Source organism: Phytophthora parasitica (assembly GCF_000247585.1).
Source record: "Phytophthora parasitica INRA-310 unplaced genomic scaffold supercont2.9, whole genome shotgun sequence".
Taxonomy (NCBI): domain Eukaryota; phylum Oomycota; class Peronosporomycetes; order Peronosporales; family Peronosporaceae; genus Phytophthora; species Phytophthora nicotianae.
In genome coordinates this window covers 230578-255537 of record NW_008648995.1, presented here as the reverse complement: position 1 = coordinate 255537, position 24960 = coordinate 230578, and the positions used below count along the sequence as shown (strand labels likewise).

The following is a 24960-nucleotide window of genomic DNA, read 5'->3' as shown; positions in this document are numbered from 1 at the left end:
GAATCGGTTGTTGGCCTTGAGTCTTGTTTAGTAGACAAATTAAAAACTGAATTGAATAGATTTATACAAACTTAATGTAACACGCGATTTGGTACAAGTAATGTGAAACAGAGGGAAAGTACAATTATCCACAGTATTCGTCTTTACTTCCATAATATCATTGTAGGTATTAACGGAACTCATATTGTGAGTTCTACTCCAAATTTCCAACGCGAGCCAACTAAACCGCTCCAGCACAATCTCCGGCCAGTCGAGCAAGCCTATCCAAGAGCATACTTTAGCTTACACAATAGGTTTCCTTTGCAATCTTTGATCGGCAAACATGAGCGAAGGAAATGAGGCTAGAGAAGCGGTGGCGACAATCACAAGAGGTGGGACGCAAAGCCTATCAGAGGGCTCTACTGTGTGTGTTGCTGGCCCCCATTTGCCCTCTCCACAGCATCCAGATGAAAGTCCCTCGCGAGCACCACTGCTTGCTCGAACGCCAACTCGCGTCTCGCCATATCCGTTGCGACTTCGGACACCCCCTCAAGCACTGACACCGCCTCTACACCCTCATTCACGAACGTCACCACCGCAAGGCCCGTCAGTATCCCGAAGGGTGACGGCATCTCAACTGGAGTCTGATCAATTCCAACTGGTTGTCAAACGCCATTGTCAAAAACTCACTTGGACAACGTGAAATCTCTGGTGAAACGCTAAACAACTTTCTGGCTGAGAGATCCACCTTCCAGGACATCCTACGCAAGCTTTGGGAGAAGTTCAGCCATCGAATCAAAGGTCGGGCCGTCAAAGTGGAGGATGTTTGGACTATGGAGCCATCGACGATGTCTGATTAGACTAAGCTCATGCAGTTTAAGTGCAACAATCACATAGTTGACAATGAAAAGACCGAGGATGCCTGGAACCTCTGGATGTCCTCGCGACGTAGGAAGACAATCAAGCTCATAATTTACGCGTACGAGACATCCATCACAAAGGCGAGGGACCTTGAATCGTTTGCAGCAGCATGAGTACGACCTCTTGCAACTGAGCTCGCAGGTGCAGCGGCCGAGAGCTCGCTTCGCGACGTAGTCTCGCAGCCTTAGTCGCGTTGGAAGTCCAGTTTTCGCGCAGAGACTACTGTGTGGCGAATGTGGGCGACCCACATCACACGAAATCTGAATAAGTCTAAATGGAGCGATGCAATTTCGGAGCCTCCACCAGAGTATATTACAAGTCTTCTCAGGCAGACCAATTCTCAGGCTGATAGCAGCAGGTAGTCGTCTAGTCAAGATCAGCAAAAATGGCGCTAGACTGCGTAAATGCATCAATTTCGCACAGCCAGCAAATGCGTCAAGATGTTGAAGACCTCATACTGCAACAGGATGCCCAAGATAAGGCCCTGCTCGCGCGAAAGTCAGTCATTGAGAAGTTCCTCTATAATACCCATCCGCCCCGCGGCCAGTGACGTGATTGATCCACTTACGACAATTGAAAACGTTGATGACGTTGAACATCAAGATTAATTTGTCGGTAGGCACGAAGCACTCGCCTTACTTCAACCTAGAACTGCCTGCGTCTCTCAATAAACCCCAATTCGTCTTCTACTTCCTCGGGTCCCGTATCACTACCACAAAGGTCAATGATGTGTCGATTATCCGTTGCCATTGGTCCAGTGGAATCGAAATGACCCTGGATTTGCCAGCCACAGCGCTCAAACACTCTCGTCATACAATAAACTTCAAACCGGCGAAATGTTTTCACTACAAACGGTAGTAAATCTCGTCCGCTTTTCTCGTTGTAATACCTCCGGAATGCCTTCTTGATATACCCAAACATGTACTCGATTGGGTTGAAGAATGGGCAGTAAGCAGGCAGAAATATTGGGACCACTCCAATGCTTCTAAGGAAGTGGACAATATCCGGGTGCCTGTGTATCGTCGCACCGTCCAATATCCACACGGAGTTAGGACCCGGATATTGATGAACGTTTCCTCTGCTTGAATACGCATAGTCTTTGCAGCACTTGACGAACTCAACACGATCAAAGGTTCCTTCGGTGTTGAAGTAATCAATTACACTGTGAACACCAATGAAAGCTAAGATGGACACCCTCGGTTTCCGCTGGAAATCGCCTCGAATAGCCAGCGCTTTCCCTTTCAAAGCATACCCTCTCTTTCTTACCATCCCTCGATTATCAAAAGAGACCTCGTCAAGAAAGGCAAGGTTGTGGTGAGTCCAGTCAATGTTGCTCAGTTCTTCAACGAATCTAAACACATCTTGCTCCTTGATATGCATGGCACGCCTCTCGAGAACTTTGTAGGTCAATCCACAGTCGTGAATAATTCGCCACACTGAAGACTTTGAAATGCTGATGTGGTGAGCGTGTTCATCAAGGTACGCAAGCGACTTCTCCGAACAGAAATCGCAGATCCATTGCCGATGATCTTTCGTGAACTTTTTGTCGGTCGTCTACTTTGCTCGTTCGAATGTTTCCGTTGACTTGTAAACTTTAATCCAGTTCCAATCGTTTTGACCGTTTTGTTGTACACACGCGCGAGGTCCTGACAACCCTTGGCTCGCAGCGGGGCTCTCAGCAAGGAGTTAAGCTTTGGTCGTGGCTTGCAGAGGACCTTAGCCTTTCTTGGCAAAAGAAGGAATGAAATATACTGATAGTTAAGATATAGTTGTTCAACCTGCGAAAGGTTTGAAATAGAAAGCTCAGTCTCAAGTCCTGCATGACAACTTGACATTCAACCTTGGCCGTCGTCATCCTGGCAACGGGCTTGTTAGTCCTGACGCGAATAGCTGAGATAATAGAAGCCATACAAACAGTGAAACACTGTATTTGGGTGCGCATGCTGTTTTGTAGCAGCTTCTTCCATTTTGCGCACTTCAATCGAGCAACAATAGCTCAAATCTAATGAGGCAGCAACAAAACATGTAATCTCAACGCTGGATCCCGCAATCCCAAGAAAAAGTGTTGTACTTACCCGACTGGAGGTTTTCAAGCACTAGATGTTGCCAGTTTGATTATTCGTAGTCCCGAGATCTGGGGCTCGTGTGAACCTGGAACACCGGTAATAAGGTTAGCAAATACAGCACTACATGTAAGACGGAAGCTTATTCACGAGACACCGTGCCAGCGAGCAAGTGCCTGTGTCCTAGTTGCAGTAGGAATCACCAACATAGAGGAGCAACGCGCGCCATGATGTATGTATTTTAGCCAATCGCGTCGATTTGGTTACTGAATGGTCAACCTCTCCGCATCGGCAAATTCGAGCGAAATTGACAATACCTTGGTATGAAATAAAACAATATAAGAAAAACTATCTTAGCCAACGCAAAAGGCTCTTAAAAACTTTTCGCTGAGCATAAGTATGCGAATAGTAAACGTCGTAGATTGGTTTCTGGTCGGAAAGTTAAAAAAAAATCTGAACTCGTATTGCAGACCGTTGTGCTGTATTTGGAACCTGTTCTGTTACTTTGCCTGTGTCCGTGCTTCCTTCATTTTCTTCATTTTGTTTAGACTGCATTCCAGTCTGGAGAAGACCATCTACTATGCTAAAATCTAAGTAGCCTTGTGCGTGTTCAATCTCACAGTCAGAGGAGCGTCGAAGCAGTCAACTGCCTTCTCGAGTAGCATGGTCACATTAGCATAGCTCAAGCCAATACTGATAGCGGTATCAAATGCTGGCTTCTCCTTCAACAGCCAAAGAAAATCGGGGTGGTTATCATGCGACCCATACAACCATTCACCACCGATAATCTCCTCGTTTTCATCTAGTTCCAGAAGGTAGTCATAGTCCGCTCCGACGGTAAAGTTTTCGTTCAGGCCTGACGCCACAAGGCCACCGTCCGTGTATGTCTCGTTGATCCACGACAGACGTGACTTCGTATACACGATGCTCTTGGAGGCATTATTCCACGGGTAATCTGGAAGCCCATAGAAGGTCTGCGCAGCCTTCTCTAGGGTCATAGCTGTTTGCTCATACACCTTGAAGCCGACTACAGGCTGGTTCCAGACCTCGGTGCCAGCATCTCTGTCGATGATAAACGTTTTATTCAGCAAACCCAGGAGGTTAGAAGCGGCAATGTGGAAAAACCCGGGGTTGAGGTCACGATATGATTCATCCGTGTGACTGCCGTACTCATCAATCGAGTCGTTGTAGCCATTGTAGCGTGCGCCAGTAAAGACGGTGGAGATGTTTGAGTCGTCATAAACAGTAGTAACCAACGCCTTGATATCCATAGGCTGGAACGTGATCCCGTTAAACGTGACGGGGCAGTTAGGCTCTCGTTCAAAAATGGCAGCGGCTGCCCACGCGTGGCAAATGCCGTGCCAGGTCGGGATGCAGTATCCTGAACTTGCACCATCACGCATACCACACACCGTGTCGACGTCGGGGTCAAAGCACTCCTTGTCAGAAGTGCATACCGATCGGCTACTCCTCGAGTCAACTCCGTTTAGAGCCGAAACATTGTCCATGAAGGCTTTCACGTTCAGATTGAAAGCCGTCGCGTACTTCTCAGCAGGGCTCGGTTGGTCTTTGTTCCACTTGTGGTTGATCCCGTCCTGGTAAGCAGGCCAGTTCGAACCAGCCCATGGTGATGGCTTATACGTAGCCGAGGTGGGCAAGTTCTTAAGCTTCACCTCCATCTTGAATTTGAAAAACTCCTCCAGTTTGGCGATGTCTTCGTTCAAGATGGACTCCAGTTTGCGGTTCGCAGTGCTTGGGTTCTCTGGCACTGTGACCGTGCACGTACCGTCGTCTTCAATCTCAGTTCCTCGGCCTGGAAAATTCTTGTTGCCGAGATCGCACGAGGTAGATTTTGTGATCGGGTCATCATTGAGCGACAAAGCGGTTACCGCGTTTATCTGCAGGTGAAGCGCGACGATGGCCGTGAAACCGAAGCGGAAGCAGCGCATGAAGAGCTTGCTTTCTATCGGCTGTTGCGTGGTCAGGAGAATCGGGAAGTGAGCATCTGAGACGCTTGTTTGTTCGCTTTCAGATTAATAAGCAAATTCCGAACTTGCAGGCCACGAATACTGTACTTCCGAGACATGTACCTGCACATTGGAACTGCATAGGATGCTTAGACTTAACCGTATATCGAGTTCTAATGGAGTAGCGAATGTTGGTATTGTTCCATTGAAAAAGCGAAGGGAGTGGAAGGAGTATAATACCATCCACTCGTAAGATGTAATCATTCACTTGAAGTAGTACTTGAGGAGGGCTGGGGTGGATGGGTCATTAATTTAATGAAACGACCACAATTCCCTCACACACCTCTTACTAACTCTCGCTTGAAGGTATTAAGTGCTTCTGCAAGTGTAGCAATTCACTGAATTGAATTCAGACAAGTGTATCGCCTCAGTAGATTACTCAGGTTACCGTCGACGATATTTGCTTGATCTGTTAATACTACTTTTTCACTTGCCTGCTGGTCCCTTTAATAGGCTAACAGGCGGAAACCGAAAAAATCCTCAATAAATAGGGTCTGAGAAATCATCATTACCTATTACATTTCCCATCAATTGGATAACACATGATGGTATAGGTCGTCCAAACGCGCGGCAGTGGTACAGTAATACATTGAAGCGATTGTTATGGATGCATCATTACAAGATTGAGACAAGATTGAGTTACTACATTAGGGGATTTCAGTTATAGTTCTTTCCTAGACGACTGACGCAGGAATGAGTCGAAAACCTTTTTTTGGCATACTTGCGCAGAAATTTATTACCTTGTGAATTCGTAATATCACTTTAGACGGTTTATTTACATCTCCAAAGAAAGACCCTCCATCAAAGAGTGGGGTCGAGGAATAAGCTCTTATAACGTTAGAAAAAATCAAAACTGAAACTCACTAATAGATTTGTAAGTCTGATCCTCTATTTATCGAAATCTGCGGAGCCGTCGCGCCTTGACACGAATTTAATTTTAAACTCCGCGTGCGTAGCACACGGACGACCAGATTTCTCTCGGCCATATAGGGTTGCTTACGGATTGTTGTCGTGGAACAAAAATTATGTTACCGGTGCAGGGCAATTAATAGTTCTCTTTCGCTCGAAAAGTCGAGGTTACTGTACCATACCTGACTAATAAAACTGTCTCGACCTACAGTTATACATGTCGGATTAAGGAAATGGTTAACCGAGGTGGATGTTAATACTGTATTCCGCCTCAAGTTTGATTTTTAACCAGTATAATACAGCCTGATGTCAGCTGGCTATTGTACCGATGCTTACGTTAGTTAATGTGCGGTATGTGCTGATGCATGTAGCTCCCACGTAAGCTGCTGCCATTAATACGGCACATGGCACCTCGGTACCACCCACATCATACAGCCTTACCAATAACATGAAGAACTAAAAATAACGAATTGATACACTAGTAATTGTGATTAGGCTCGATCGATCTACCGTAAGCTGCTTTTTTTTTCATTTTTTGGCCATCAATTTTGCAATGTGTACTGCAGTTTTCACTGATACATCCACTCAAACGACAAACCCGACAGATCATTGCCAGCCACTATTTCGTGTCTCCAATCCGGTGAACAACACCGCGAAAGGAAAAGATTACTAATAATAGGTGCAGTAGGCGATACGTATCCTGGTCTGGCCAGGTTGTCCAAAATGTGCTCCAAATTAGTGAAATGGTATTTTCAAACCAGAACTTTATTTTAAAAAAAAATGCTGGTTTAGAAGTGCTTATGGTTATTTACGGATAAGCCAGAGAGGACGCAGCAGTCGACGCGCTGGGGTATTGAGCAACTCTTGAAGGAGTAGCACTGTAGCACGCGCGGTTGCCGACGTGACACGTTCACACACACACACACACACACACACACACGAGAAGTTCAGGTGAGCTCTTTCAGGCAAGCATTTATGATTCTGGTTGGCCGATGACAATGTCAAAGATGTATGGTTGACTCTTAGTTGGAATTGTAGCCACAGTACATACAGCTATGGATTGTATTTGCTTACATTTCGTCAGTAATGCGATGGTATTATAATGTGCAAAATGACTAATGGCCCAATTAGTGTTCAAAGTTTGCAGAAAAAACACATAGGATCAGCGTTTTCTTAAATTTTAATACCAAATACTAGTATTAGTTTAAGCACCTACACAATCATTATTTGGGAGGTGAGGTAGAGAAGCTCTATATGTACTGTAACATCATTAGTACACCTGCACCTACATAATCATTCTATACGTATTACGCAAGATGAAGTACCCATGAGAGTAAACACTGCAAACGTTTATTACTTCAAGTACATGTAACGTGTCAAGACAACGATTTGTAGGTCGGCACGACTCGACAATTGTGCAGTACTATTAACATCTAATTTAATCGAGACGACCAAGTATATGAGTACTGCTTAGTTGCTCATTTCCGAATTTTCCCGACAGCGATAAGTTCTCCTGAACAATAACCTCAACGAAGATATCATGCCTAGCATCCGCTTCATTTCCACGGCCATATCCTTCATCGCACTATACCAGCAGATAAGATCGGTGGTAGCATCTTCACTCCAAGACGACCCGGTAACTACGTGCAGCTCGTACGATCTCAGCAATAAGAACTTTCCGGGACGCGGGACCGCAATTGAAGACGACGGTACCTGCAAGGTCACGGTGCCGGGGAACCGTGGTGCTCCACATCGAAAACTCGAGGTAATTGAGGGCAGCGATACTGCCAAATTGGAAGAATACTTCGGTGTGAAACTGGAGACTAAACTGAAGAACCTACCGACTTCGGCTATTCATCATCCGTCTCCATGGAATGGCCCGAGCTGGCTTGTCTATCAAGACAGTATCAACTACGAGTGGAAGAAGGGTCAGCTGAGTCCTGCTGAGAAATACGCGACGGCCTTCGGTCTGAACGTCACAGAGTTCATGGACAAGGTTTCGGCTCAAAACGGCATCGATTCGGAAATGAATTACAGCACGCCTTGTACCACTGACAACGATTGTGACTTCACGACTTGCGCTATCCGTAAAAATGCGATATCGGGCTATTGCATCCCGACTTGGTACGGTATCAGTCATGCATGGGCCCCGGCCTCCGTTCTGGAGAAAGGTCCCGTTTGTGCAGTAAACTTCAACGGCGTCGTCTTCCATCCTATCGACGTCATGGGACTGGTCACTGACATCTATGACGGCGTCAAAGTATCGACTATCTTTACTGGGTCTCGCTACAACGGTGGTAACGAATCAATGGATGCCTATGGCCGAAGCGTGGAGTACTCGTATCGTGACGTGAACCCTGGGTTCTTCCACATCGCTGCTACCAACCTTCTAGGCAAGCTCAACCACACCTTCATCATTGACAGGCACCCTGGTTACGTTGTCTGGAACCAGCCCGTATACGGTTTCGAGGTGTATGAGCAGACAAGCATGACTGTGGAGGAGGCCGCACAAATCTTCTACGATTCGGACACATACCCTTGGAACGACAACGCTACTAGCATTGTCCACGTCAAGTCGGGCCTGCTGTGGGATAACGCGACGGAAGCTGATGACAGCTATACCACCTTGATGGTGCCTCCTGACTCGGGCATTTCTTACGAGTACCTACTAGAATTGGACGAAGCCGAAGAGATTATCGGTGGTGAGTGGTTGAACACGTCCCTCGACAACCACCCAGACTTCCTTTGGTTTCCTAAGGGAAAACCTGCGGCTGACGTGGTGACGAGTGTTGGTTTGAGCTACGCCAACGTCACGATGCTGCTAGAGATGGCGGCAGCGTGCTCCGACTCAAAGTAAGAGTGTGGAAAGAAGATGGAATGGAGGGGGGGGGGGGCTAGCGATGTAGTAAAGATTAACAAGCACCGGTAGTAAGAACATGAATATCCTACAAGAAAAACTAGGCTCTATTCAGAATTGTCGGTTGATAGTGCATTTTGTGTAGACTCTTCCACTTCACGTGATCGACTTCAGCTTCTCATACGTAGAGTTAATGATACCCCACGACATAAGGGACCGGAAGAAATTCATCTGCACGCCGCGATACAGCCGTCTCACGCTGTGTCCACGCTCTTTGTACGTCAGCTGCAAAGCCTCCCATGGACCGATGAACGGTTGCCCATACACACTCTGCATACGTGTCCGTGCCACTGCAAAAAATCACAAAATCAGTAAAAACATGTTTAATCCTTCACCAATAAACACACATCAACTCACCGTTAATAGGGAATGTGAAGGTGCTGATCACCGCTCCAAGCATAGCGCCACAGATGAAATCATTTGTCATGGTGGCTGCTGCTGTATCTCCTCGTGGGAACAGCTCCCTTAGCGGTCCTCTCAGTCCAAAGAACAAAATATTTCCTGGCCCATTGCGACACAAAATTGCCGAGAGTCCTCGGTAGTGCTCTCTCAGTCCGTACTTGTTGATGTGCACCATGGCGTCGTATGCACCCGCGATCTCCCGGTTAAACTTTGGCGTTTGCAACAATGTTTGCGCCCTCTGCACACAATATAAACAACATCAGCAAAATACTCCCCTCTCGTCCATAATTTTTCACTTTTCGCACCTCAAACGGAGCCAGTACTGCCTCGGACGTGCCTGCCAGGCCTGCTGCTACCAGACTCAGTCCCTTGTGCTCCCCAAAGCTCTCCAGCAGCAGCTCATCGTAGAAATTGTAGAGTCCGAACATGATGCTCTTGGACACCATGGCCTGCAGCAGCGGGGGCTTCACACCGCGATATAGCATGAGCCAGCCCTCACTGCGCACATTCTCGAAGGCCTGCCACGTGTTCAGCCCGAATAACTGGTCGTTCGCATTATGGTAGGTTAGTTAGAGTACCATGACATTGGTGCAATTGTTGGTTGCTGCTGTACCTGCTGCCGGAACATGACCTTGTTGGGTGGGAAGGTCACTACGATGTTGATCGCGGCCGCCGAGCCGCCGCAGAAGAACTCGCGTAGGTGCGGAAAGCGCGTGAAGAAGGCGACATGCGCCTCTTGCTCACTGTTCTTGGTACGCTCGTCCGCGCCCGCGTCACTGAGGAAGCTCTCCATCGACAGGCGTCGGGGCACGCGCTCTGCCCCAGTCGGAGGAATATGAAGTGCGCAGATAAGACGGTATTGATGAGGGGTACAGCGTACCACGTTATGGTACATTGTACCATTGTTAAAGACAACTTCAACTGTCGTTTTATTTGATTAGCGAATACACTCTGTGCAAGCCACTCTGTGAGACTGCATGCATCGCTTCTCGACTGGTGATCTGCAACCTTCGTATTGCCACGCATTTGGATATATTACTCGCTTTTTATCAGCAGTCTTTCGAGTCCGAGGGTAGTTTCCTCGTTGTTTTCGCGCCCCCATTCAAGTAGTTTATCGCCGAACTGCTCCGTCACGTTATTTGGCGCTGTCAAATTGCTGAAATGCATTCGTGCGTTGCGAACGCACGTTCGTAACACACTTCCCGTCTTGGACGATCCTTCCACGGCTGTTGCTACTCCCCAGCCAGTCTCATCAGCGTGCATGCCTGCGAATATTCCCTCGCCTTCTGTGAAGAATCGCCAGACAAGTACCATACGGCCTTCCGCTTCATATCGACGAATAACTAACCATCTTTGTACCGAAGCAATCCCCCCCGAATTCAAGCGAGTCGTACGGCGAAACTTGAGTGCCAGTGTGTTCTCGGGATCGTTGACTGCATCATAAATCTCTCGGCAATCTTGTAAATGGAGCAAGTGTGCAACTTGCCATCGCGATCGGCAGATATCCTTAAAGTCGAACGGCACGGTGACCTTCCCTCTGAACTGGAAGTAGCCCGTGTCTGGATCCTTGTCCCAGATCTCTTTAGGAGCGTCCCAGTTTGGTTCGGTGGACTCAAGACACCAAGTTTGTAGCGTTTTATCAGTCTGAGCATACACCGCGTCTAACTCCTTGATATATGTCGCGAAAATATCGGTATCTGTAGAATCGAATCGAATCTTCTTGTGTTGACTAAATGCTGAGGCAGGTTCGTTCTTGATAGAAAGTTCTTGGTAGATAGAGACATCGTTCAGGTGCTGAAGTCTCTCGTGGAAAAGGCAGTGGAACTCCTTGATCACAGTCGCATACATATCGATCGCCTTATGCAGTTGTGTTTGCTGATTCTCGGCACCTTTTCGAGCAGCTAACTGGCGCTGTGCTACCATTTTCCAGGATGAAGTGGACAGTGTTGACAGGGTTTTAGCTGCTCCTTGGATCTTCTCTAGTTCTTCCGTGAGTCTTATGATTTCCTGCTGAAGATTATGCCGCTCAGTTCGCCGCTGCTCTCGATACTCTCTTCGTCGTTTACGATCCTTTGCCTTTTCCAGCTCGTGTCTGGAAACTGCGTCCATTTTCCTCCATTCTTCGCGATGGCAATCCGTACTTGGAGTCTTGCTACTGCGTTCATGTCTGAACGCCGGTTTACCATTGACGTAATTGCGATTTGATTCTTCAAACAAAGTGATCAATGGATGATCGCACGATGTTAAAAAGCGCTCAACTTCAGCGAGAAACGCGGCGTCTGTCGTTGCCATGGCTAAATCGATTCTGTGTGCAACATCCCATCATCAACCAGTCTCCAGAGTTTGCGTAATGCAGGTTGAGTCGGACAAGGTTGCCAGTGGGTGGAGGATAATGCAGGTTAATGCTGTTTACAGTTTGGCGGTAGGAACCGCCAACTGTGTATAATCGACCCTGAACTGCACTGTACAGCAACAAGCCAGAACTCATTATGCTGCAAGATCTTGGTTTAGTATTACACCGTGTAATATCAGTAAATTGTGCTGCAGAGTTTATCATTTGCAGTCTCGATCAAAAGCACACTTTTGTTTTGGGCATATGAATTCCTGATCACAGTCTATATCGCAGCAGGATTGAATACCAACCTGCACAGTATCTTGTCATCACCTCGCCAGATCGCTTTAGAAAACAATTTCCAGATCCTTCATCTATGTGTTCTATGTCGATACATGTATTTAAGTGCTTAAATATTATAATTATCCCGCGTAGCTGTAAACACTGTGATGCAAAAACGATTTGCCTCTAGCCCATGTCCGCTTTAACTGCAAACGCGGATGCCGTGACGGTCCTATCCAATGTTATGCCACTCTCGATGCCAGCGTAATCCACACATGGTTTTCTAATGATTATTACCAAGGGTGTTTGTGTTAGGTGGAGCGAAGTTTTTCAACTTGATGTTATTTTTTCTGTGTGCTCCGGCAAGGATGGGAAGTAATACATGCATCACATTTACCACATCTATTGTACAAAATGCTAGCCAAGCTTATTATAAGTAGCAACAAATCTTTTCGATACGATACCAACGATGTTCACTTCCCCGTAAGCAAAGAATACTTGAGCGCATTCGTGACCTCCACACAGTTTTCGGAGCCCCATTCAACAAGCTTGCTAGCAAACTGCCGCACAGTGGGCTGGTGCTTTGCCACATCGGTCAGGTGCATGGGTACATTGCGGACGCTTGTTAGCAGCACCGTACCAGTCTCGGCACCTTTTTTCGCAGGAACTACCACATTCCACCCTGTCTCATCGGCATTCATGCCGGCGAAAATTCCTTCACCTTCAGTGAACAACCGCCAGACGATCACCATGCGTTCGTTCTCTTCATAGCGACGAATGGCTACACGCTGCAGTACCGATGCAATCTTGCCAGACGCCAAGCGAGTTGTAATTCGAAATTTTAAAGCCAACGTGTTGTCTGGGTCATCCAAGCCCTTGTACAACTGTCGACTCTCTTGACGGTGCCATAAAGGTGCTGTATACCATCGCGACATACACAATTTACGGAAGTCGAACGGAAGAGTTAGCTTCCCTCCGTATAGGAAATATCCTGTGTCTGGGTCCTTGATCCATGTCTCGCTTGGCTCGTCCCAGTTCGGCTCTGTGGCGTCCAATCCCCTCAAACGCAAGGCTTCGTCGGTCTGAGTGAAGACACCTCCTAGCTCTTGAATATATGCAGAGAAGATCGCATCATCCATAGGCTCTAACCGGATCCGCTTGTGCTGATAGGAGGCGGTTCTAGTATCAACATATTCGCTTGAAGAAAAGTCACACCACTTGGCGACTCGCTGGTTCATCAAGTCTTGAAATTCCTCGAGTAGAACAGCTCGACTGCTTACGGCTTTAAAAAGCCGCCTTTGTTCCGCTTCAGCAGCCATTCGTGCAGCAAGTTGACGTTTTGCAAGCATCTCCCACGCTGAAGCAAGCAAGTTCTTACGTCCTCTCGCGTTTCGTAGTTCCTTTGTTAGCTTCTCGACTTCTTGTTGAAGACTTTCGCGCTCGATGCGACGGCGCTCACGGTACCCTTGCCTTCTCTTGCGGTCCTTTGCCTTTTCCAACTCGTGCCTTTCAGCAGCACCCATGATGGTTTTCGTCAGCCTACGCGCTGAGAGCTGTCGAGGGGCTACTCCAACCAACCGTTCTGGAGAAGTCTCAGGTTTCGAAGCGTTCCGGCTTTCATCGCTATCACATGGCAATGGAACAGTGGGTAGATCACATGAAATGAGGAAATCATTCACCTCGTCGAGGAATGCAGCATCCGAGTTCATCGTGACCGAAGTGAATGTGACGTCCAAAGTTTATAAATGTGAGGTCCAATTTGGCCGGTGTCGGACAAGGTTAACCAATCGCTCCTGCCATGTATGTATCCTTCAAATGCGGCGTGAGTCACGCTGCCACTGATTACGCTCCAGTTGTTCTTTTGAATTCTATTGAATCGAAAGTTTTGATAACCACAATCAGCTCGACAGCATCCTTCAATCTACACAGCCTCAAGCACGGAAACCCTCTATTCATCATTAAGCAGTAAATTCTCGAGGGCGGTGGTGATCTCAACATTATTCTCCACGCCTGCGTCAAGCACCACGTCAGTAAACTGGTTCACAGCGGATGTATGCCCCAACCAGTTTCATCGGCACACATACCTAGAAATATTCCTTCGCCTTCAATTTATGCCCGCCACACAAGTACCATACGCTCGTCTTCCTGGTATTGGCGGACGACATAGTGCTGTAGTATTGACACCCTCATGGCCGATTCGAGCTGGATCGATCGTCGACCCTTTAATGCGATGGTGTTGTTCATGTCTTCCAGATAGTGGCATCCCGCTCGGTCTTCCTGTCGATGTAGCAATTGAGCCACAACCCATTAGGAGCGACAAGTCTCCTTAAACTCAAAGGAAATTATGTGTTTAAACGCGAACGGGAAGTGATCTGACTTGGTATTTCGGGTGCATGGTTAAATGCAGTCTTCATCCATCGAATCGAGTCAATAATCTCGAAAGACAGCGTCTGTCTGGGCGTAGAGGCCATCCAGCGACGCCACATAGAGCGCGTACAGCTCTACATCAGATAGTTTTTCGCGAATTGTCATGTGCTGGTGTATTAATGTGTTCGCCTTGGTAGTAGGACACCACCCGTTCAAACCTCCGCGCAATTCGCGAATCAACGCAGCGCCAGCCCTAATCTCAGCATACAGTCGTCTCTGCTGTGCTTCAGCATTTATTCGTTGCTCTTGTTGGTGCTCTGCGACCATCTTCCATTTTGGTTGTACACTGGTCTTCTCTCTCTCTCAAGTTGATAAGTAAGTTCTTTCACTTGCTTCTTCAGGGCTTCTCGTTCGATTTTTGGTCGGTCAATGTAGACTGTGCACGGGCCTTGGCCTTTTCCTCCTTTTCTTTAGTGACGCTGTCCTGTGCCTTCTTTTTCCTGTGTCTCGAGACCTTTGGTATGCTGGGAGCTTTGCCTGTCGTTACATCATTGGCTCCTTCCACTTGCGGCGTGTCACCAGTGCAGATCGACGGCAACACTTGCAGGTCAACTAAGGTGAGAAAATTGTCAACCTCTGCGAGGAACGTTGCGTCCGACGTTGTCATGCTGAGTAGCCGACGCACATACGCCGCGTTTTATATTCAATGCAACGGGACTATCAGTGATTGTGACTCAATCACATTTTTATTCTTATGAACAAACAAAAAGAATAACCAACAACTTTTTTTGGCGCTGGATGAGCGTTGAAAACGAGATAGCATAATTTCTTCGATGAGAGCAATTTAATGAACACAAGAATATTCTACTCATCCCTCAGCAGTAAATTTTCGAGTGCGTTGGTGATCTCAGAATTATTTTCCACGCCTGAATCAAGTACCAGACCAATAAACTGCTTCGCGATGGGTACATGAGTCGGTGCGTAATTAAAATGCATCGGTGTAATGCGAACGCATGTTCTCAGCATTGTTCCAGCCTTTGAAGTTCCCACAAATGGAGTGGCAACGCCCCAGCCAGTTTCCTCAGCATGCATATCCCTGAACATTCCCTCGCCTTCGATGGATCCTCGCCACACGATCACCATACGCCCAACTTCTTGGTACCGGCGGATGACAAAACGCTGCACTACTGACACGACCCTGCCCGGCTCGAGGTGGGTTGTGCTACGAAACTTTAATGCCACCGTGTGCTCCGAGTCTTCCAGCCTGTGATGAAGTTCTCGATCTTGCTGTCGATGAAGCATGTGAGCCACAACCCATCGGGAATGACACGTCTCCTCAAATTCAAAGGGTACAATGTGTTTGTCTGCGTACTCGAAGTGTCCGGTCTCGGTGTTTCTTGTCCATGTCTGCTTGCTGCCGACCCGGTCTTCGTCCATTGCATCGAGTCCACAACGTCGGAGAACAGCGTTGGTCTGAGCATAAAGACCATCTAGCAACACCACATAGAACCTGTGCACCTCGATATCAGCGGTCTCGCGGCGACTTCTCTTGTGAAGTAATTCATTCGTTTCGAAGCTGTCATACTGAGACCACCTACTCAAAAACCCGCGGAGCTCCCGAATCAATGCTGCGCCGGCCACAATCTCAGCAAACAATCGTCGATGCTCTGCTTCAGCATTCGCTCGTTGCTTGTGTTGGTGTGCCGCAACCATCTTCCACTTCGACGTTACTCTGGTCTTCTCTTTCTCGAGTTGATGTGTAAGTTTTTCCACCTCACGCCTCAGAGTTTCCCGTTCAACCTTTTGCCGTTCGACGTAGGCTGAACGGCGCACTCGAGCCTTGGCCTTCTCTTCCTCTATGGTGTGGCTGACCCGCGTCTTCTTGTTCCAGCGCTTGGATGTGGCGGACTTAGTTGGAGCTTTGTCTTCCACAGTATCATGCTCTCTTTCCGCCCGTGCTGGTTCATCTTCACCGATGTCGAGCGATGGCAATGTTTGGTCAATTGAAGCGAGGAAAGCCTCCACGTCGGCGAGGAACGTTGCGTCGGAGGGCGTCATGGCCAACGGTACGCAGGTAAGTAACCTGCCACGTCCTTCCGAATCGAATTTAGCAGCAAATCTCATGCAGACTGATGCTTACCGTCTCCGTAGGACAGATGTTTCGTTCGTTTGCTCGCTCATGTGGACAACCTGCACGAGTATTGACGGTGATCACTAGGTATACAAAACTTACGAGCTTTATTAAATATCAGCATGCCATTATCAAGGTGGACTAGATCTGATAGTCGCCACCAACGCGAGCATCTTCAGCACATGAGTAGTAAAGTGCAAGTGATAGGGTTATATAAGTAGTAAAGTACAAATGCAAGGATTATTACCTAGAAAGGTAAAGTCCGGATTACGTAGTATTTCAGAGAGTAAAATGATACCGAACTGCACAAGAGGATAAAGTACTACTTGCCTTCCGCGATATTACATGTGCAGCACTCTAACTCGGCGTTCCATTGTGACTGCTGCGTGCGAGTTGCGGTTAATTTCTCGCCGCTTTGAGGGTTCTTCATCTTCACATGAATCATTTGATGCACTGTGGGCGGAGCTCCCGCGCCTCACGGTGCAAAAATGGCGGTTTGATATCGTATATCACTCCGCGCACTGTCTTTTCGTTCCCGAGCTACGACTACCGCGGCTCTCCATCGTCGCCTCATTTGTAGGTGCGCGAAAACCCGATACATCGAGATGCTTTCAGTGGTTGCAGCCTTACTCCCGGTCGTCACTTATGAAGCTGAGGCTTCGTCCTACACGATGCAGACGACGGCGATCTACACAGACGAAACATGCAGCGGACCCGCGGTTAATATACTGGTTATTGACAACGACAACTGTAGCGCCATGGCCTGCTCGCCCCAGCCATCGGGCAACTCGAATTTTTACAAGGCTACCACGTGCTACTCGACGGATAGCTTATCGTACAATCCGATGGAAGATCTCTTCCTCGGCCAAACGTTCATTGAAATTCAAGCGTACAGCAACATTAACTGTACGGACGACGCGTATCTGTACCGTCACGGGCTAATTGTCGGAAGCTGTGAGCCATTTTCGACGAGAAACAACCACAGCGTTAGTGTTACGCTCGAGAGTGATGGATCGGCGACCATATTGCTTTATAACAACACGGAATGTACCGATCCGTTGGTAACAACCTATGCGCTGAGTAACTATACGTTGGTGAATCATCACTGCTACGAAGGTATCAGCAGCACTGAGCTGGCTCAATACACTGCTAGATACTACGTTCATCTGGACTACGACAGTGCGGGGGAATCTGAGGCAGATAGTAATTTTGCAGCGATCGTTGGAGGTATCGTAGCTGTGTTTGTGGTGGTGCTGGCCGTCGCTGCATTCATCGTTCGTTGTAGAAACAGAAGAAGACAATTCAACAGAGCGAGGCATAGGCAGTGACGGAGGTATAATGCACAGGGCGAGAGATGGTATTCCACAGACTTGGCAACTCAACTACAATACGCGCTATGATGCTGCTCGTCGAACTAGAGGGAGTAGTCCTCGTGTGAACACATTCAGAGCTGAGGTGAAGGTGGCAGCGGTTAAGGATCATCCTCACATTATCAAGTTCATTAGCGTAGCGGGTACTCAAGGATCCTTGTTTCGTCATGGAGATCATCGAAGGAGGAGACTTGACAACGATACTGGCGATATACGACGGGCAGCATCACCCCGTGGGTTTCTATCATGCTAAAGCAGGATTGCAATGCACGTAGCACACGCACTCACGCATTTACAATCACTTGTAATTCATCGATACCTGAAGTCAAAGAACACTTTAAGCCAGTTGAGGAATTTTGGAATTTTTCGAGAACATGACAAACTGGATGGCTCCAGAAATTATTATGCAATTCGTACGACGAGATGGGTGACGTTCTCGTTCGGCGTGGTATTGTCCGAACTCTATTGGCTAGTCTAGATTCACATAACGCCATATTCTCGCGACTTGTATCGTATTTACCATCACATTCTGTAAACGTTTCCCCCGGATGCGTTTTGCCTTGTCTGTGCTGACTGAGATCACTAAAACGTCAAGCCGAAGCAGTTTTGACTGCAGTGTCAACGAACAGATTTTCCTGCGCGTCTGACGTGTTTGGATACCTGCTAGTGGACGCTTAACTCGAGTCCGGCTGAGAGACCCCACACGGGTAAGATGACCTTGCTCGCATGCAAGATGTCCGATGACAGAAGTTCCGTCATCACGACGCTTTTCTCGAACGGATCTGCTAAACTCCAACTCGATATCTGTCATCGACCCGATCTACTTTTCAGAAGATCTCTTCACAAGTCACACATATGAATACTACATCGGGAGTAAATACACTGGTTAGATCAGCGACGAATCGTCCTGTACCCGGTGGTTCGTCCGACTGTGGCGTAAGTACCGGGGTCATGAAGGCATTACAATCGAGTGAATCGTTCTCTTGTTGCTGGCTACTGGATTCTAATGCGTTGGCAGTGTCGTAACAGGAAGAAGAAGCAATTGGAATGAATTTCTTGAGTCTGGTAGCGTTGAGCAAAAAAAAAAATCGCTCCGACGGCACAACACAAGGGGCCACGTGAGAGTTCAAGCCTACGACGAACACACTGTCCGACGGTCTGTCGAGCTCTGCCTGGAAAGCCATGGTGCAGTCTGGGGCGATGAAGTTATCATCGCTGCGAGTTGAAGATAATTGTAGAGAGAGATTCCTCATCAACAAAGGCGGATTTCGGCAAAGTGTATTCTGGAACGTACAACGGGCATCACGTCGCGGTTAAAATGCTGCTGCCCAAGACCCTCACGCAAATCAATGCGTTCCTCTATGAAGTCATGTTCATGTTTACTCTCGATCATCCGCATATCTTACAGTTTATCGGCGTTCGCTGGTCTTTGTGTCGTCACCGAGTACCATTGATTTAAAGGCGTTGCTAATACAAAGGATGGCATCAACTCACATCCCCATATGCACACGCTAAGCGTAACTCGAGCTCCAGAAAAAATAATAATTGGTCGTCAGAGGTTTCGTGTCTAATTTTCTGGTTGAGTTGGAGACTAAAGCAGACACCAACAGCAGCGGTAGATCTTTACCAACTGCAAGCTGTTGAGCGTAGCCTTCACTGCATGACGAAACAGTGGCTGGCAGCTCCTTGGACGAGTCTTTTCCCCTCGTTTCGCGCAATACAATACTTCGAATGGCTCCCTTCTTACATTGTGACTCACAATACCAGTGCTTGTTGTGAGCGAGTACGGAATGTCTGGTGCAGACAATGCATTGCTATACCTATTAGTCACGTCGGAACAAGCAGGTGGAGATCGTACTCCATCAACAATTGACGTCTGTGACTTTGGGAAATACACACATCAGTATGAACCCATCTAAATCGAGATGTACAGTACCTTCATTTTGGAGATGATTTACTGGGTACAATGTACCGTACATGCCCATCTATCTGTTGAAAGCGCGGTGCAACAGCTTAGACGATCCCCTCGGTAGTCATGGCGTTGAGAGCCGCCACTTTATTCCTGCTTGGCGGCGGGCCGCTCTTCCTCCGTGTCGACAGCCTTACGTGCTTCGTGGCTTGTGCTTGAATGATGGCACAAGCTCTGATAGAAATGAAAGGCAGATAGAAATGGAGTACCATATTTTGGGTACAAGGGGTGGCAATACGAAAATCGGGGGTATTGCTCACCTTTTGCCAGTTTTGCCTCATCACACCAAGATACCCTCCTCTCTAGCCCAGCCAGTCCATATCACACTCATCCATACTCAACGACTGCTGTACAAATATGCTAGCACCAAGCTCACATCCCTAGTTTGTCCAATACAGAGCTAGATTCATGGGCTCACAGAATCTACGGTCTTCCTCTGGTTCATTACAAGAAACGATCAGGAAGCTATTGATGCGCAGAAAAGCACTAGACCCACTTCCGGTCTCGTAGTTGGCCACAAAATCGCGCCAGTCTACACCCGACCAGGTAGGGTTTCGTGGAGTGAAGAGGGTGCTGCCGTCACAAGTGTGCAATTAGAGTGAAGGTTGAACACTTCTCCGTGATCGAATCACGTCCAAAGTAGTAAAAAGAATAACATTCGGGTCGCAATAATGCTACCCCCAGAATAGAAATATTGACTTCAAATGTATTCCATTTTACGATTGAGGGGTGAGAGGGAAATAGTCGGACGTCCAAAGGTGATCTCGCTGAACACCGAAACCAATGACCTCCTTTTTGTATGCCCACTTTTATCACCAACTCGCCTCTTCTACGAAAGTGGCGAAGTCCAGACAGTTTCAACTTGCCCGCGGCTGTGTCCGGCGATACATTCGTTGACCGTTCACAGCGTCTTGGGTTCATTCTCGCCGTCGTGCTCTCTCCATTTCCAGATTTTCGTTCGACTAGGCACGGAGCGGACGATGCAGTCAGTGAATATTTACTCCGACACTTCCTGCGGCTCGGCGCCAATTTCCATGTCCATCGTGGAGTCTGCGAGCTGTATCAGTTCCAGTTGCACGATCACTTACATCGGTACCAATTATTACTACACCGAGACAACCTGTCCGTCCGATGCGAAAAGCTACGCGGCCAGTACTTATGGAAGCACCAAGTACCTTTTGGTGGAACTGTACTCTGACATCGACTGCTCCAGTTACACAGGAACCGCAGCGATCGTTGGGTCAGGAACGTGCGAAGCCATTGGCACAACGGGTCAAGGAATCATCACGAACGTCTACTCGAACGGATCGGCGCAGTTCCAGTTCTTCTTGGACACAACATGCACATACGCCACCAGTTCCCCATACGTGATCAGCAAGGACCTGCTTACAAGCCACGCGTGCTTCCAAGGGTACAAATTGTACTCAAACTCGGACGGTTCGACGACCAGCGGGGCTGATGGAATCACTAGCGATACCGATGGAACCAGTGGAACCAGCAGTACAGCTGGAAGTGGCAGTAGTGACAGCTCCGGATCGAGTATCGGTATCATCATAGGTATCGCCGCTGGCGTGGTGATTCTTGTGTTGATCATAGGCATCCTATGCTGGCGACGTTGTCGCCATGGAGGCAAACAGGAGGACCAATCACACCAAGTTCAGAGTCCAGGAGTGGTCGAACAGGGTGCGACGTCATCAGCTCAGTTCCACAGGATGCCAGTATCACCGCAGAAAACCGGTACGGCTTCAACGACACTGGCCAGCTCGGACGGTGCCATTCCCAGTAAACTCTGGGACGACGAAGCCATCATCGCTGCGAGGATCCCGAGAGAGAAAGTTGTTGCGGAACACTTGATCAACCGAGGTGGCTTTGGAGAAGTGTATGTTGGGACATACAACGGACAGCAAGTCGCTATTAAAATGCTGCTACCGGAACGCAAGAAGAGCTTGACTCAAGTGAACGCCTTCTTGTCTGAAGTCAAGCTCATGAGTACGCTTGACCACGCGCATATCGTGGAGTTCATCGGCGTAGCGTGGGATTCGCTCACTGATCTGTGCGTTGTTACGGAGTACATGGTCATCGATCTGAAAGCCCTTTTGTCCAAGTTCGAAGAGCAACGGATGCCTGTCGGCTTTGATCATGATAAGGTAAAGGTGGCACTGCATGTCGCTCATGCTTTGACGTACTTGCACTCGTGCGCACCGCCCGTAATCCACCGCGATCTCAAATCCAGCAATATATTGTTGAACGAGGCAATGGACGCCAAAGTGACGGACTTCGGTATTTCTCGGGAACGGATTGATGCCACCATGACAGCGGGCGTCGGTACGTCGCTGTGGATGGCACCGGAGGTGATGCTGGGCGAGAGATACGACGATAAGGCAGATATGTTTTCCTTCGGCGTGGTGCTGTCCGAGCTCGACCAACACGCACTGCCGTACTCGCACGCGAAGAACAATACCCACTCCGGTCAACGACTAACCGACACTGCCATTCTGCAAATGGTGGCGGCTGGTAAACTACGTGTCCAGTTCTCAGAAGCTGCGCCGGAATCGATGGTACAATTAGGACTGGAGTGTGTCTCAACAGACCCGAAGCAACGACCAACGGCAGCTGAAGCACTGTATCGCCTGCAGAAGATATTGGCACATGAAATGTAAGGCCGAAAGTTGCGTCAAGTTGTGGTCGACCCGTCCAAAAGAGTAATCGTCAAAGTTAAAATCTTCAAAGGCCCCATCATTGTGATAACCTGAACCTATTGGCACCTATTCAATATATTTTCCAATATATTCTGCCGCTTCAAATCGATCTTGGGATGGATATTTGCACTTGCCCTACACTAGCGATTTGAAATTTGCGGACTGCCAAACTGCAGTCTCCATTATGCAACCCATGCGACGTTTTTCGCCTTGGCAGATCACGTTTGACTCGATGTGTTGGTCATGTTGCAAGCATTATTGCTGTCCGCTGGCTTTAGCGCCATTCCCCAATTCCTGTCCGAACCGCACGCTTCGCTTGGTTACTCGAAACTCTGACCGGGGGGTTTCAGTGTCGCGATGCAGTCGACGGAGGTCTATTCGGACTCGTCGTGTGAGTCTCCGGTAACGTTGACCATCACCTCGAGTGCATCCTGTACGAGCTCGGACTGTGCGTCGACCACCATCGCTGGCAGCACATATTACACCGCAACAAGCTGTCCGTCGAATATTTACTCGCACGCAGCAGACGTCTACGATGACACAGAATATTTGCTGGTGGATATTTACAGCGGGACGGACTGCAATACGTACATCGAATCGGTAGCGTTTGTAGCCTCAGGCGAGTGTCAAATCGCTGGTACAGACGGTCAAAGTGTGATTGCCACTTTGAACTCTAACGGGTCAGCGCAGGTGACGTACTACCTCGACGGCACGTGCACCCTCTCCACACAAACGTCGCTCTCGCTTACAGAGGACGATCTCACAAACCACTCATGTACCTCAGGCAGGAGATACTACTCAAGCTCTGATGGTTCTGCTACAAATGGTGTGAGTAGTAGTTCAAGTGGTTCGTCATCTTCCAGTTCAAGTGACAGCTCTGGAATCGGCAGTGGTGCGATCGCGGGGATTATCGTCGGTGTAATCTTCGTTCTGGTACTTGTCGGTATTCTTGTGTACAGACGATGCCACCGACGCAGAGAGCAGCAACCTCACCGTGCTCCAGACTTCAGTCAGACGAGTGATCTAAGAGAAGCAGCTTATGAAGCACAGGCGAGCCCTGCAAAGCCTTATCGACAGACGACCATCACCACCACTTCAGACTTCGACCGTCGCCATTCTGCGAAACTGTGGGACGACGACGTCATCGTTGCAGCTCGCATCCCTCGTGAGAAGGTAAAGGTGAAACAGCTCATCAATCGTGGTGGATTTGGCGAGGTCTACATTGGCAGCTACCATGGCAAGGACGTCGCGGTGAAGATGTTGCTACCTGAAACAAAGAAGACGATGTCGCAAGTGAACGCCTTCCTGTCCGAAGTAAAGCTGATGGCGAGTCTGGATCATCCTCGAATCGTTTCATTCATTGGCGTCGCCTGGGATCAACTCATCGACATTTGCGTTGTGTCCGAGTACATGGCTGGTGGTGATCTCAAGGCTCTGCTCAGTGACTATGAAAAGAATGGCCACCCGGTTGGTTTCGACCATACCAAGGTCAAGATTGCGCTTCATGTTTCGATTGCACTCACGTATTTGCACTCATGTGCACCGCCAGTGATTCATCGAGACCTGAAGTCGAAAAATATTCTGCTGGATGAGGCGATGGACGCTAAGGTGACGGACTTTGGCATTTCTCGAGAACGCATTGACGCGACTATGACAGGAGGCATCGGAACTTCTTTCTGGATGGCGCCCGAGGTCATGATGGGCGAACGTTATGACGACAAGGCAGACATGTTTTCGTTCGGTGTGGTGCTGTCAGAGCTTGACTCCCACGTTATGCCATACGCTTTGTCCAAGAGCGAGAGTAGTACTGAATCTTCATCCTCTGTGAAGCCGAATAAACTACCTAACGCTGCGATCCTGCAGATGGTGGCTGCTGGCAGACTGCGTGTTCATTTCTCCGAAGCAGGACCGCAGTCGATGGTGGACCTGGGACTTGCGTGTGTGTCGTTAGACCCGAAGGAGCGACCTACTGCAGCCGAAGCATTGTATAAGCTTCAGCAAATCCTGGCCAAGGAGGTGTAATTGTTTCCGATCAGAAACGACAGAGGAGTATACCAGGTGCATGTATGCAGACCCAGTGCCGTGCTGAAATATAACTCATATATCAGTATTCATATCGAATATTGAGCTTTTGTGTCCTAAAACCAGTCCTAAATGTCGAGGAATTTTCTTATCTGAGTGGATATCCACTCAGATGTCCCCGCCATTGCCGATTGTGCCCTTATGTGAGTGCTTGGCTAAAACATACAATTAGAAATATTTTCTACAACTGTTGTTTCATCATAAAGTATAATAAAAGTGTTATAGTATAATAAAAGTGTTTTACACTGTCATACTGGCATCACTTCAACTGCTGGTTGGCCAAGTGGCCCACGCCACATATATTTGCAGGAGGCTCGGGGAGAGTACGCCAGGGCATTGAGAGACTCGGGGAGCCAAGTCAAGGAAGAGCAGCGACTCGGGGAGTGCATATAAGACGTGCTGTAACGGACCCAGCACGACCATACATCGCCACTAATAGAATTATATTCATTTTCATTTTTTCCAAATATCAAGGAACCCCGGGAGGTGAAAAATGTCCAAAGCGAAGAA

The 24960-nt window shown here is 48.2% G+C and overlaps 14 protein-coding genes across 16 annotated transcripts; 5 read left to right on the top strand and 9 right to left on the bottom strand.

Moving 5' to 3' along the window:
- Positions 1-154: 154 nt before the first annotated feature.
- Positions 155-1834, top strand: PPTG_06180 (hypothetical protein). The gene has a single exon (XM_008900068.1). The coding sequence runs from the start codon at positions 323-325 to the stop codon at positions 680-682; it is 360 nt and encodes a 119-aa protein (XP_008898316.1). The 5' UTR covers positions 155-322; the 3' UTR covers positions 683-1834.
- A 1609-nt stretch (positions 1835-3443) lies between these two features.
- PPTG_06179 (hypothetical protein) lies at positions 3444-4949 on the bottom strand. The gene has a single exon (XM_008900067.1). It carries the CDS (start codon positions 4910-4912, stop codon positions 3554-3556), a length of 1359 nt encoding a protein of 452 aa, XP_008898315.1. The 5' UTR covers positions 4913-4949; the 3' UTR covers positions 3444-3553.
- Positions 4950-7391: 2442 nt separating this feature from the next.
- PPTG_06178 (hypothetical protein) lies at positions 7392-9220 on the top strand. The gene has a single exon (XM_008900066.1). It carries the CDS (start codon positions 7440-7442, stop codon positions 8754-8756), a length of 1317 nt encoding a protein of 438 aa, XP_008898314.1. The 5' UTR covers positions 7392-7439; the 3' UTR covers positions 8757-9220.
- Positions 8783-10066, bottom strand: PPTG_06177 (hypothetical protein). The gene is made up of 4 exons (XM_008900065.1): positions 9832-10066; positions 9524-9760; positions 9174-9456; positions 8783-9106 (listed from the first exon to the last, which is right to left on the bottom strand). Exons 1-4 carry the CDS (start codon positions 10009-10011, stop codon positions 8913-8915), a joined length of 894 nt encoding a protein of 297 aa, XP_008898313.1. The 5' UTR covers positions 10012-10066; the 3' UTR covers positions 8783-8912.
- A 78-nt stretch (positions 10067-10144) lies between these two features.
- PPTG_06176 (hypothetical protein) lies at positions 10145-11510 on the bottom strand (the record flags this gene model as incomplete). Its single annotated transcript, XM_008900064.1, has 1 exon — positions 10145-11510. One exon carries the CDS (start codon positions 11508-11510, stop codon positions 10254-10256), a length of 1257 nt encoding a protein of 418 aa, XP_008898312.1. The 3' UTR covers positions 10145-10253.
- A 662-nt stretch (positions 11511-12172) lies between these two features.
- PPTG_06175 (hypothetical protein) lies at positions 12173-13623 on the bottom strand. Its single transcript, XM_008900063.1, has one exon. The coding sequence runs from the start codon at positions 13539-13541 to the stop codon at positions 12306-12308; it is 1236 nt and encodes a 411-aa protein (XP_008898311.1). The 5' UTR covers positions 13542-13623; the 3' UTR covers positions 12173-12305.
- A 157-nt stretch (positions 13624-13780) lies between these two features.
- On the bottom strand, positions 13781-14227 carry PPTG_21836 (hypothetical protein; the record flags this gene model as incomplete). The annotated part of the gene is made up of 3 exons (XM_008900538.1): positions 13781-13842; positions 13968-14109; positions 14210-14227. 3 exons carry the CDS (start codon positions 14225-14227, stop codon positions 13781-13783), a joined length of 222 nt encoding a protein of 73 aa, XP_008898786.1.
- A 369-nt stretch (positions 14228-14596) lies between these two features.
- On the bottom strand, positions 14597-14866 carry PPTG_06174 (hypothetical protein; the record flags this gene model as incomplete). Its single annotated transcript, XM_008900062.1, has 1 exon — positions 14597-14866. The coding sequence occupies one exon, from the start codon at positions 14864-14866 to the stop codon at positions 14597-14599; it is 270 nt and encodes an 89-aa protein (XP_008898310.1).
- A 119-nt stretch (positions 14867-14985) lies between these two features.
- Positions 14986-16335, bottom strand: PPTG_06173 (hypothetical protein). Its single transcript, XM_008900061.1, has one exon. The coding sequence runs from the start codon at positions 16321-16323 to the stop codon at positions 15064-15066; it is 1260 nt and encodes a 419-aa protein (XP_008898309.1). The 5' UTR covers positions 16324-16335; the 3' UTR covers positions 14986-15063.
- Positions 16336-16652: 317 nt separating this feature from the next.
- PPTG_21835 (hypothetical protein) lies at positions 16653-16760 on the bottom strand (the record flags this gene model as incomplete). Its single annotated transcript, XM_008900537.1, has 1 exon — positions 16653-16760. One exon carries the CDS (start codon positions 16758-16760, stop codon positions 16653-16655), a length of 108 nt encoding a protein of 35 aa, XP_008898785.1.
- A 16-nt stretch (positions 16761-16776) lies between these two features.
- Positions 16777-18205, top strand: PPTG_06172 (hypothetical protein). Its single transcript, XM_008900060.1, has one exon. The coding sequence runs from the start codon at positions 16936-16938 to the stop codon at positions 17656-17658; it is 723 nt and encodes a 240-aa protein (XP_008898308.1). The 5' UTR covers positions 16777-16935; the 3' UTR covers positions 17659-18205.
- Positions 18206-18527: 322 nt separating this feature from the next.
- On the bottom strand, positions 18528-19786 carry PPTG_21834 (the record flags this gene model as incomplete). Of its 2 annotated transcripts, none has more annotated exons than XM_008900535.1 (2): positions 19637-19786; positions 18528-19582 (listed from the first exon to the last, which is right to left on the bottom strand). In XM_008900535.1, exon 2 carries the CDS (start codon positions 18951-18953, stop codon positions 18528-18530), a length of 426 nt encoding a protein of 141 aa, XP_008898783.1. In that variant the 5' UTR covers positions 18954-19582; positions 19637-19786. The 2 variants fall into 2 exon arrangements, with proteins under 2 accessions (XP_008898783.1, XP_008898784.1); XM_008900536.1 differs by having other exon boundaries at positions 18528-19576.
- A 648-nt stretch (positions 19787-20434) lies between these two features.
- On the top strand, positions 20435-22504 carry PPTG_21833. Of its 2 annotated transcripts, XM_008900533.1 has the most exons (2): positions 20435-20761; positions 20883-22504. In XM_008900533.1, the coding sequence occupies exons 1-2, from the start codon at positions 20469-20471 to the stop codon at positions 22327-22329; spliced, it is 1740 nt and encodes a 579-aa protein (XP_008898781.1). In that variant the 5' UTR covers positions 20435-20468; the 3' UTR covers positions 22330-22504. The 2 variants fall into 2 exon arrangements, with proteins under 2 accessions (XP_008898781.1, XP_008898782.1); XM_008900534.1 differs by having other exon boundaries at positions 20435-22504.
- Positions 22505-22548: 44 nt separating this feature from the next.
- PPTG_21832 (TKL protein kinase) lies at positions 22549-24511 on the top strand. The gene has a single exon (XM_008900532.1). The coding sequence runs from the start codon at positions 22726-22728 to the stop codon at positions 24388-24390; it is 1665 nt and encodes a 554-aa protein (XP_008898780.1). The 5' UTR covers positions 22549-22725; the 3' UTR covers positions 24391-24511.
- Positions 24512-24960: the final 449 nt, after the last annotated feature.